Here is a 12,814-nt window from a genome sequence, read left to right on the forward strand (position 1 = left end):
CTTTTATCACACTTCACTGCAAAGTCCCTTCAAACGTGTGTTTTGCTTGTTTTTAGCTTCACCATGCAGGATGATGCATGTGCAGACTTTCATCTGCTGAAGGTTCCTCTGTGCTCGCATTAAATCTCATCACAGCTCGAATGGGCGACAACAGAAATGGAAACCTGAAGCCTTCAGTGCACAGGACCTGAGAACGGACCTTTCAGTAACTTAGGAGGCAGCTTGTGTCTCTCAGAGCTAAATATTTGCGCAGCCACACATGTGTTTGTGGATTATTGGAGAAGGATCTAAGGAAAATGCATCCAGAATCAAATTACACAGAGCACAGCCTTAGAGGACCACCACCATCATCATCATCATCATCATCATCATCCTTCTATGACTGAAGTTAATCAGTGGATCTGTTTGGTCTTTAACGGTCAGTAAATCTACTAATTTTGACACCCGACTTGCTGTTGCTGTAAGAAAGTTCACACACATGCAACAAATCCAGAGTATAATTTATTGTCCTCAGTCAGGCTGTTGGTCGTATTCGTCTAAGTCGTCGTAAATGACGTCGCTGTGCTGATCCTGACAGGCCTGCACCACCTGCAGGACGCTCGCCAGGCGCCGGTCCAAAGCAGAGAGGTGTGGTTCAGACAGTAGGGGGGCTACACCTGCCAGAGGATCCTGAGCCAGAGACTCCCGCATGACGTCACTCAGACGGAAGCTGGGGAGGGACAAGAGACGCAGGCGGAGGAGGGTGGAGCGACGGATCCTGTGAAGGAAGAAGGACCAGGGTGGAGAATGAGATGATGAAGAAGATATTCACATACACCAGAATTTAGGTTTCCCCCACTTCTCTCTGGGTCATTTATTGTATTTATTAACTCTGTCACTACTTCAACTATTTGTTTTTCCATCCTGCAGTTTAAAGTGTGTGTTCACCTGCAGCACTGTTGCAGAGGAGCGAGAATCGACGGCTCGTCCCGAGAGTGGCGCCCAAACCTGAAAATATCAGACACTTGGAACAGATGTCAGTGAATAATCACAAATATGACACTGACAGACACGAGGAAAAACTGAAACAGCATCTGAGCTGTACTCACGCCCGCCCGTTATCCAGGTGCAGCAGAAAAGTCTCATTGCCGAATTTCTCAAAGGTCTCGTAGTGATGTCGGTCCATGTTGCCTTATGGGAAAACATTTACAGTGTGGACGTATTTTATAAAAGGCAACATCAAGACTGCGATAAAATGGACGATAACACATTAACTCTTATTTACTCATTTTGTAGTTTGAACCAATGCTGTTGTATTTTTAATGTTTTTAACTTTACACTGCCTGAGAGTTTCAAACCGACTGACTGCCAGAGTTTAAAATCTGGTGTAACGAACCTAAAGCAGCAGACTGAGGCAGGAGTGAAACTCTCTGTGACCCTCTAAGATAAACAACCGGGGATTGTACAGGTCCACGATGTCAAGACTCCCTTTTTGAGCAAGCCAGGGGCCTCACAGGGACAACCCCTCTTAACGAACTGACTCCCCCTGCTCACCTCCTGCCAGAAATACCTTGAGACTACTCCCTTTTCAGGCAAGACCTGAAACCAGTGACTTATGAACTGGTCTTCATATCCTGTCCTTATATTCCTGCTTTGCTTGCCAACTATGTAACATCTGACCAGACCTCCACAGAGCATCTTAAAACATACAGCACTTAAAGAACAGGGCGATGTCTTGATTCACAGAGATTAGTGAGCCTGCCCATCACAGTCAGGAGGCTGAGCCAAATATGGACCAATCACATCGTGTTATGCAAAATGAAGGACGAACCAGATGGATCCTCCCGCCCAGCGCGGCAAGACAAAAACACATTACACAGACAGACACACCCGGACTTGAAGCAGACGTGACAATGAACTCTGGGGAACTGAACACCCCGTTATTAATTATTAAGATGGTTTATGATATTCATAAACTAGACATAACAAACCTTCATGTTCAATACACATGTATATATTTAAATTCACTGGAGACTGACTCATGAGGAAGTCCAGTACAGCCATGTCGATGAGATCCACCAGTCTGGTGCCCTGGTTGTAAGGAGGCGTCTGTTTCACTGTGTCGCAGTATGTGGGGTCCTTCTCCCACCTGTCAGAACACAAGACAGTGGATCATTATTGGTTTTCATTTCATATACAGGCACAGATAATGAGTCTATATAGAGAGAGAGAGAGAGAATATGTGGTGTGCTATGTGACTGTGTCTTAACTTTGGAGTCGAACATGCAGCTTCATAAAAACAGATGTGAACAAGATGATGGATGATGAATGAGTCTCAGATGTCAAACAGTGTAATAATCTATGAATCCCATCAACATTACCCCTTGTTCCTTGGACTGTGGCCCACAACCTGATACACAGACTCTTAGTCCCTAATATCACTCCAAAAATACACTTCCCATAATGCAATTCAATGACATGTTTGTTAAAACCATCTGATAAATGACCACCTCTCATAAAAGCTGCACAGCCACTTTGTAACCAAGGTAATTATGATAGTCACTGACATTACCCAGTTATGTTAACTGGTATAACTGGTGCTGTGCCACCTTAACATGGATGCACGATGCTTTGCTGTGACTCAGACGTCGTATTAACCTAAGTGCCTGAAAATAAACGTAGAAAAAAAAGAAAATGTGAGAAGGATGAGCTCATGGTGCTCCAGCAGCTCAACATGGGATCAGGGATGTTGTTTGTATTAATCACACATTGACAACAGGACTGATTACACCATAACAAATGTCAGTGTGCAATGCACTTCATGATTGTGGCCACTGGATGGCAGTGAACGCTCATTATTCCACAGACTCATCAAAGGCGAATGCACAGAGAAGACAAACACTAGTAGTTAAAACGCTCTGGGAGCCGGACTTTGTACCCACTGTGCCAGCTTGGTGCGGCTGTAGGCTCGTCTCCACGGTGACCTCCAGGACCTGCGTGGAGCGAGGCTGAGGTCAGGAAGCATGGCAGCCAGGGAAACCTCCAGTGCATGAGGCTGACCGCACACTGGGTGCTCTGTGGAGCAGTAGTACTCGCACAGGCCATAGAAACACATGTTACCCACTAGAGGGTGACAGAGAGACAGATGGACGTTCAGTGCATCCATATGACACCATAAAAAAAAAAAAATGCATGCAGGAATGGACACATGCATACCAGGGGAAGTGAAGAAAGTGCTAGACAGCCTGTGGTCGGTGGTAACCTCTCTGATCTCTGTGGTGACGTTGATGAGTCGACCGACCACTGGAGGGATCCTGTTGAAGCCTAGCAATCTGAGAGGGAGACAGACACAACAAGACAACAACATGGGCAACAGAGACGAACATCAACAGAAAGATAGAAAGTGTCAGCAAGAACGAGTCAAAGGTCTGGTCAGGTTTTGACAGCCATGTTTGTATTTCAGGGGTGAATGTGTAACCTTCCTGTTATCTTCGGGAGAAACCTTTGTGCTTTATACATTTTTAATATTTGTATCTCTGAGACGAGCCAAACAGTAGCTGCATGAATGAAAGATCCAATGTCGGGGCAGCGACCTGTTGTTTACAGAATGGTCCGTCTGCTTTGCAGGACACCTACTGCCTGCTGATGGAGCGGACAACCATCTGTACCTGTCAAGGTGGAAGGCAGCGATCTCTGCATTGTGTCTTTCAAAGTCAGAGAAGTAGAAGAGGTTTTCATTGGTCTCTGCATCTCTGGGCTGTCTGTGCAACAAGAACACACAGAAACACAAATGCATGAGGCTGTACATTAGGAAGAAGCAACATGGTCATGGTTTGTCGGTCAGTGTTGGTGTGGACTCACTTCATGGGTTTGAGCAGAGCTTGTCCGTAATTTGGGAACGATATGAGCAGTTTGAGCTGGGTTCCTCCTGTTTTCTGAACTGGAACACATGCAGAAAGTGCAAACAGAGCAGTGCAACGTGGAACACTGATTTTATAATATTTATACTCCTGCAAACCAACACATTATTATTATTATTACTGCAGAAAAAGACTGAAGGACAGGTCTGGTCATATTACATCTTTTCCTTTGTGTTTCCATTTATGTGGGGACTATTTTCATTAGTGGATTAAAACACATTTGGTGAGCTTGTTGTGGCTGTTGGGTTGACATGTCAGACAGAGTGATGTGTTTGTTATACACTGCAGAGAATAATGGAGTTTTATGTGATGGAGACAGATGCTCTATCAGGCTGTGGCACTGCAGAAACCACCATCAGTTTATTGTTGGTTTTGGGCTTTTTGTGGATTATTTGACAAGAAGAGTTTTCTCAGAGTGTGAGTTCTGTGTTTGTTTAGTGCAAAGCTTTATTCTGACTGACACATGTTGTCCTGTTATATAGTTAAACCACATGAATGTGATCAGATTTGGATAAAACATTTTAGATTTAATTTGTTTAATGGCTCCAATTTAAGTCACTCACTTTACAGAACTTATTACCTAGAACCTCCTGTACTTTATGAACAGAACTTTATTATCCTGGAGAAATATTTACACCTCATAAACAAGAGAGTTCATTCTCTGCTTATTTTAACTGGTTTTGCAGCCTGTTTTGGGCCACAGTTCAGGTAACGTCATCTGCTTGATCTATTTCCAGTGAACAAATTCAGTGACTTTCAGGAAAATAAACTGCTTTAGTTGGATGCTGTGCTCACAGTACCAGGCCCAGTAAATATCAAAACACAACAACCCTGAGGTGTAATTTAAATCCTCTCATATTTATTTAAAACAGCCATTTCTTACTCTGACTAAAAGAAACATTTACCTGAATGTACATGTTTAAATATGTATGTGGTGAGTGTTAAACATGAAAATGACACAGTGACATAAATATCATCTGCAGCTTAATCCGCACTGGGTAACACAAATGTCAACACATTATTCATCCCGCATTGTGCTGAAGACGAGGACGGTGGGTCTGAGTCGAGCAAACCCAGAATGAACATGTGCTAATGAGAAGGCAGCTGTGTGAAAATGTGTGCACTTGTGTCAGTGTGTGTCTGTGGGTGTTCAGATAATGGAAGTTTTCAGCAGGATTATACTCTGATCCTACAACAACATCACACACGCTGCAGAATTCAAACCTTTCATTATTTGGCTTCTACACGTCTAGAATTATAATTTTGTTTCCCTTTGTTTATCTGCTGCCTGTATCCACATGTTTTCCATGTAAATTGTCTAAGAATCCTGGTTTGGACCAATACAGGGTCCTCGAAACCACTGCACCAACAACACAAATTCCAACTGTGGTTTTTGGAATTAGCAGTATATATATTATGTGTTAATGTTAGTGTCTCCATGCAGTAGATGTACTACACACACACACACACACACACACACACACACATGAACACAAAATGACTTTATGAGCCACATGCCTCCTCTTTGTTTGCATTTCCACAGAGATTTCCAGGGAATGACCACACTCGCTCTAAGCCCTAGCACTCCTGGGATAATTCAGGGTAAAGATCAGGTCTGTTTTTATTTCAGTAAAAGCCTGCACAGATCCAGATCTTTCATATGCTTAAGAATCATATCACGAGTGTGCCAGTGAAAAAGGAATGATGTCTGGCTGAAACTCCAAACAGAAGAGAGAGAAATCAGTGGAAATCCTGTTTTTGTCTCTCTAACCTCTCACCCTCATTTACTCACCAGCACCGAGGATACGCTGTGTTGCCAAAGAGTGAGTCAGCTGGACCAGGTTGGGATCCTTCCTGTTGTACAGCTCCCAGCGAGAGATGCCCAGGTGGAACCGTAGCCAGGGAGGGTGGGTCTTCACGTCCCTCGTCCAGGAGACTTTGTCATAGCCTTGCTCCTCGCTGGCACTCTGCCTGAAGGGGAGGAGGTGGAGGTGGTACAATAAATAGGCAGGTGTCAGGGATATGCAAGGAGCAGGAGAGTGTGGGGAAGGGCTGCTGCAGGGAACCAGGAGGGGAGGAATAACACTACCAGAGAACCAAGGCAGGCAGTCTGGGAGACAGGCAGGTATAACAGATAATGAACCTACAGGGGCAGACCGAGTCCATGTGGAGAACTAACAAGGGCAGAAATGAGTCAAGAGTCCACACAGGGAAATCCAAAAGACTAGTAGCCCTTAGACAGACGACAGAGGTCATGTGACAACAACAACAACAGCGACTGGGGATTATGTAGTCACAGGGTGTGAGTCAACGAGACCAAGGTGCCAACAATCAGGGACTAATGAGAAAGTCAAGACAGAGACAATAAGGAAAGACCAGGGGACAGGAACCAAAGAGTCCTAAGACAGGAAGTCAGTGTGGGTCACGACAGTCAAACTGAAGCTCCTGAGTTGGTTTCATGGTGGATTCATTAATACACACCCTGTAAAGAACTACTATAAGTTCATGTTTAACAAGTACTCAGACATTTTTTCCAGATCATTGGTTTGTTTGTTTTTTACATAAAGACTGATGTGTTTTCTCTGTTCCACTCACCACTGACTGTCACTGGAGATGGAGTCGTCTCCCTCCTCTTCCTCACTCTCCGTCTCCTTCACATCTTCTCTTGTCTTCACCCTCAGTAGCCAATCATCTTTTTGCGGCTCTGGGCGTGGCAGGTTGTACAGAGGGTGTCTGAACAATGCCTCTAGCTTGGAATGACCTTTGACCTTTTGAATCACTTTTCCAGCTCCAATCAGTGTCTTTTCCTGCTCAGCGGCCTCGCCGAGCGACCCTTTCCCTACATGATGCCACGTGTTGGAATTCAGCTTGTGATGCTTGTCGCTCGTTGGCAGTTTATGTGAGGAGGAGGCAGCTGAAGAAGAGGAGGCGTGGAAGACGGGCTGACGGTGCAAGGTGTCAGCTTTTGGGATGGAGGAGGAAGAGGAGGAGGTGGGAAGGACGCAGGCTGTCTGGAGGACAGAGAGACAAAAAAACGCCAGCAGGAGGTGGAGGGCGAGGGACAGACATGCCAGGCTCAGATAGATGGAGCGAGTGGATCGGCCCAGGTTCTGTCTCATCATGCTGGAGGAAAGAGACGCCACAACACAGAGAGCTGTTTAAAACCCAAATAGACTGTGCTGCCCTGCCAGCACTTCAAACCTGATCATGACGAAACATTTTCTGCTCATTGCATTCAGCCTATGCAGACGTGCGGCAGTGGGCAAACTATAACGAAAACAGATGAAAAAGAACTGACATGTTCACAACAGCTGCATTAAGGTAAATGCTAATTAACAATAAAAGATGCCAGGCATGGACCAACATGATGCAGAGAACAGCGGAAACCTGTCACCCATGTGCACGTGTCCTCGTGTGCATTCAACAAACTGAGGATCCACATAAAAAAAAATCACTGCTTCATAACCTCAGAGAAAACTGTTAATATAAAACAATGCAACCTAATGAACAATGCAAACTAACACAATAACATCAGACCTAAGGGAAATCTGTAGAGTTTTCAGATCAACAGGATGCAGTTAAACAGTCCCCTCAGTTTGACCAGTCATCTGCAGCACTCAGTGCTGTGCATATAGTCCTGTGCAGTGTGTAATGTAGGGTGAGACGATCAGCAGTGACTCATCTATGCTTGTCCACAGACACGCACCCATACACTGGCTCACACTGTACTAGTTAAGCGACAAACTGTCAGATAATCATTTACATCAAACCTTCAGAGAAAGAAAAGCTCAGTAACAAAATCAATATATTATTGAACAACTTTCTGTTCCCACATTCCCTGTGCGGAGCAGCAGGCTGGAGAAATTACTTACATTTCTTTGCCTTTGAGAGCTTTTCTCTCCCCCTCTCTCTCTTTCACTGCCCTTCCTCTGTTAATGAGACATTCAGGGTCTGCTGGAATTTCTTTGCGTTTGTGTGTCTGTTTGTAATCACGCAGCCACTTGCAGTGCAAACAGAAGTGAAAGGCACGTTGAGGTTGTGGTGACCTGTGTCTGTGTGACCCTGGCGAATCAACAATATATACTGCCAAATGATCTTTTTCTCTGCTGGATCAATGCAAGGTCAGAAAGCATTTACCAACACCTGGCACATCATCACTGACTCATCACATTAACACGGACAAAACTGCTCCCTTCCTTTCTCATCATAAATTATCCATCGTACCGTAGCTCCTGCTGCTTTTCAGTGTTTTCTGTCCTCTGTTGGAAAATCATTCCTTCATATACTGCTAATTAGCCAGCTATATATTTCTGTTAATTAGCTCCATTTGCTCTGGGACAGAATCTATTATGTATGTTGTAGGTCCCGGTAGAACGGGCTCTTGAAGGCTCTGGCCATCAAAAACCCGTTTTTCTGTTTGTTTGTCATTAGCTCAAACCTGTGTGTGTATTTTTGTGTGGTTAACAGAGACAAATCAGTTTTCTAACACGTACATTGAATTTAGCTCCTCTGAACTTCAGCCTCATCACTTTTCTCACCTGGATGTTACCAGTTTCAGCTGAACGTTAACACCAACACACAGATTCAATCAAAGTTAAATTCCCTGTCCGGTAATTTGGCAAAGTTTAAAACTGAAGCTCTGATTTAAATGACCAGGGACCACAGGGACAGTGTAAGGGCCCACTGATGTTTTGTTAATGGACACCAAAGGGCCTCTGCTGTTTCAGATACAAGGTATTGTTGTTTTTTTCTCAGGATTTGGCAACAACGGTAAATATATCAAATATCAGCAGCAGCAGAAGAGTAACATATAAAACTAGGCCACAAAAAACAAAAATGATGAAATATCAGACTGAAAATAAGAGACTATTTTGTGTAAAGTAGACCCTGACTACAAAAGTACCTTTGGGTTTGTGAGTAGACCCTGAGAACAGCACAGACGTCGTTGTGTAAGGTTTTAAAAAGGTTTGAAACCAGCTGAAACACTTAACCACAGCTGGCAAAGCCTGACCGTCCTTTGCTTTGATGTGATTACAGGATGTCAGGAGATCCTGTCTGTTAACATATTATAAATTTCTATTGCTTTCAATTTCTTTCTAATGTCTCTCTCTTTATTACTTTTCTCCCATTCGCACAAACATAAAACACACTCTAAAGCTCCCATTCACACATTGAAAACATCCTTCAAAGCGTGGCCCGTTTTCCTCACAGCAGTTGCAGCTTAATGTAGGTTGCTTGGAAACGGCCCAGAAATTTGCACCTAATTGGAACACGTGTGTGTGTGTGTGTGTGCGTGTGTGTGTGTGTGTGCAAACTCAGAATAATAGGACAAAGTGAATTCAAGATCACATCTGGCACACGAGGGGGAATGAGAAGCAAAGCGGCTGTTGGATGATGGAGGGCGAACTCAGAGACCTAATGTGTGTGTTTGTGTGTATTTGGGCCTATTCTTACAGGTGTTTATGTGCTACAGGCAGTATGTGTGTAACAGAGTGTAAAGCTTGTGTTCACATGTGCTGGTTTTGTGTGTGTACCTGGAGTAAAACCACCTAAAAGGCCCAAGAGTTCAGGAGATGTGAGTGGGTGTGGAATACAAAGAGAGTGAAGGGTTTAATCGTGTTGACTGGTGTGCTGGAGGCGCTGTACTCTCTTTGTGTTTAAACTACAGTACCTCTCAGCAGGGGTGTGTGTGTGTGTGTGTGTGTGTGTGTGTGTGTGTGTGTGCGCAGGGCAAAGCCTGCAGGGGCGTCAAAACTGTTCTACATATAGTAAGAACCATACTTTTCTATCTACACACTCTCTCAAGTGCTTCCGCCTCCATGTTTCAGCAAACAGTTGTGTTTTTCTATGATGTAACTTCCTGCTGCAGGATTTAGGTTTGGATGCTCCAGGTACTGGCATCATGAAGGATTTGGCCCAGAATAAATCACATACAAGCCCGTTCCCTTCACTCTAGGAGTCTCCTGAGTGGTCCCCTCGGTCCTCTTACTCCCTGAGATATCTGACCAGATACTTTTTGTGAGATTGTGTCCAAGGATCAAAACCTCAAAGCCTCTGTGGGTCCTGAGCTTCAGTGCTGCTGGTCTTGGCCACCTTGGCAAGTCAAAGGTTGGTCCTAACCTTTAATTTGGACAGCACCAAAGGAAAAAGTCAAAAACACTAAGAAAAGAGTTAGAGAGTATAAACAGTTTAGGGTGTTAGTGCACTGCTGAAAGAAAACCTTAAATAATCTTCTCTTTGGTCTTTTTAAAAGGACTAGGTGCAGTCCACGGGCCACTGGTGCTTTGAATACACACTATATTTGTGTGTGCGAATGTGAAGTCTGAGTGTTTCATCATGTGTTTCCTGCTGTTCCATGTAATGGAGGAGGCTCCTTGAATTTTCACCTCCTCCTTCTTTCTCACTTTATCCGTCTATCCTCTCTCTCACCTGTAGTTTCCGTCTCCACCTACTCCCTCTATTCCGCCCCCACCGCCCCTCGCTCCCTCGCTCCCTCGCAGCCTGAAGTCTTTGAAAGCACTGGCTCTTGTGGCTCTGGCTGCTGCTGCTGCTGCTACTCTCCCACTATGGGTGTGCATGAATATTTCATCTGGGAAGAGAGAAGGGTGAGGAGCGAGGAGGGTGAGGAAAGAGACCAAATGAGAAGGGGAGACAGGGGTGATGGATGAAAACAGGGAGAGAAACAAAGACAAAGAGGAACTCATGCAAATGGAGAAGGAAAGAAGACAAAAGAGAAGAGAGAGATACGAGTGTGGAGTGGAGGAGGGAATGCTGACTAGACTTACAGCAACAACGACACATATATTTATCCTCCTGTAAATACACACACACACACAGAGACAGTAGAAAATCATAAACAAACCCTCTGCAATCCGACCTTCTTGCATTCCCAGCAGAGAAATCCTAATCGTTCTCGACATCTACATTTCCATTTCACTGCGACAGCTTGTGGGCTAATCTAATCCTGCATCGCTCCATGTGGGACAACTCTACTGTGGGTGGATGTGCATGTGGCTGCAGGAGGACCTGTGGGCCAGCAGAGCAGGAACGAAGAAAAATAAAAGTATGAAACCTATAAATCATGTGTGCAACTGTGCCAGGGTCTGAACAGGGGGAGACTCCATTTGTTTGGCAAACAGCAGTTCTCACAGCCCATAATACTCAGATCAATGGAGCTTTAATAACACAAAACCTAACTTGCAGTAGAAAACTGTGTTTCCCAGCTGATAGCAGAGCAAGCACTAAACTGAAAAGGCTTTTATTGTTTTGGTTTATATCTAATTAGTTCAGCTCTTTAACTCATACACTCAGTTTTAAACATTATGGTTTATACATTTAGTCATAACCTGGTTCTAATCATTTCTATTAGAGCTGCTGCTTATTTGGCTCTAATTGTTTAATGCAGTTGTAGTGTGGTAAACTATTCATGTCGTTTAGCTGTTGCTTGTTTCCAGTAGGTCAGAGGTCATCTCAGCTCACAAACAGAGCCTCAGGTGCTCTGTGATAAAGTCACGTACCTGCTCTAACCAGTGAGCAGCTACAGGCACTGAATCTGGGACTTTTCTCATCCGGCTCCAGCTGTGATTGCTTCTTTTTTAATCATCAGCCCACCAGTGTCATTGGAAGTGAAACCCTCACCTTAGGGCAGCTTTAAACACACATCACCAAAATAACATATAGAGAGGAAAAGGCACAGATGGAGCATAAGTGCTGAAAGATCGCAGCGCGCGACGGATAACTGGCCATATGGCTCATGGCTCATGACAGGAATCTGTTGCTGAGCTGCTAAAACCAGCTCGTGACTCTTAATTGATGAGTTTTATTTAGAGTGACTGCACGGTGGATTGGAGGATCCGTTACTCACGAAGCTGTGGGTTGTGATTTTTTTTTTTTTTTTTTTTTCCTGGCTGGAATTTTCAAATATTGAGGAGAAGAAAACTGAGAGGACACATGGGGGCGAGAGAGAGAGAGAGAGAGAAAGAGAGGGAGGGAGTCATTTTTAATTTTCTCGAGATAAGGTTGTCAGCAAAAAGCCAAGATAGCAAAGTGTGTGTGTCTGTTTACGTCTTTCTACCCTGAAGAAAATTGATTTCCAGCAGGTGGTATGAAGAGCCCTTTGAGGACACGAGTGTGCGCTCGCTCTGAAAATATTTGGAGGACAAAACATGGAGAGAGATGCATTTTTAAACAGCTCTGTTCAGACTCACACACACACACAGCTTGAAACGCTGCAGCGAGAAGATTGGAAAGTTTTTAAGAGCAAAACAAATTTATATTTTAACTGAGGGAATGAAAAAGACTTCACCAAAACTTATAAGCTGCACATTCGCGCAGTACAATTAGCAGCAGGCCACAGCTGATTGACTGTTCTGCACAAATGTTCTAATAGTCTGATGACAGAACCTGTGTTACATAGTTTGTGTCACTAGTTTATAAACTGCCTTTTTTCTCCTTTTGTTATTCATCTGAGAAAACGAAAATGGACACGACCATCGCGTTGTCACTTCATAACTTTCACACTCTGCTCATCCTCTCACTCCCTCGCTCATCTTCTCACCCTCATTGTCTTCACACCACACTTGTATTTACCAGTTTGCAGTAACGAAGAAGCTCAAACACTGTAGATTGACAAGAGGTCCTGCATGCAAGCAGCCATGAGTCAGGACTGAAAGAAAATAACAACAGCTTCTTCCCTGGAGTTCTGGGCATTGGACGGCTCAGAAGATCATTTCTCACAGACACGTGCAGGCACATGCATGAAGTGAGCGTTTAAAAAGCACAACACCCTGAGAGTGAATCATTCATAACTAAATGAAGGCACAAAGTGTCACAGACAGATGCAACAACTTGATTCTCAAAGGAAACTCATGCTGACAGTGAAGCCAAAGCTGTCTCTGAGTTCAGTCACAAAAATT

The 12,814-nt window shown here is 44.2% G+C and overlaps 1 protein-coding gene across 1 annotated transcript; it reads right to left on the minus strand.

Annotated features, from left to right (window-relative positions):
• Positions 1 to 510: 510 nt before the first annotated feature.
• Positions 511 to 7,021, minus strand: fam20cl (family with sequence similarity 20 member C, like). Its single transcript, XM_026325333.2, has 10 exons — positions 6,495 to 7,021; positions 5,692 to 5,870; positions 3,841 to 3,919; positions 3,648 to 3,740; positions 3,196 to 3,311; positions 2,922 to 3,102; positions 2,019 to 2,128; positions 1,089 to 1,170; positions 928 to 987; positions 511 to 757 (listed from the first exon to the last, which is right to left on the minus strand). Exons 1-10 carry the CDS (start codon positions 7,019 to 7,021, stop codon positions 511 to 513), a joined length of 1,674 nt encoding a protein of 557 aa, XP_026181118.1.
• Between the last annotated feature and the right edge of the window lie 5,793 nt (positions 7,022 to 12,814).

The sequence above is a fragment of the Mastacembelus armatus genome, chromosome 8, assembly GCF_900324485.2.
Source record: "Mastacembelus armatus chromosome 8, fMasArm1.2, whole genome shotgun sequence".
NCBI lineage: Eukaryota > Metazoa > Chordata > Actinopteri > Synbranchiformes > Mastacembelidae > Mastacembelus > Mastacembelus armatus.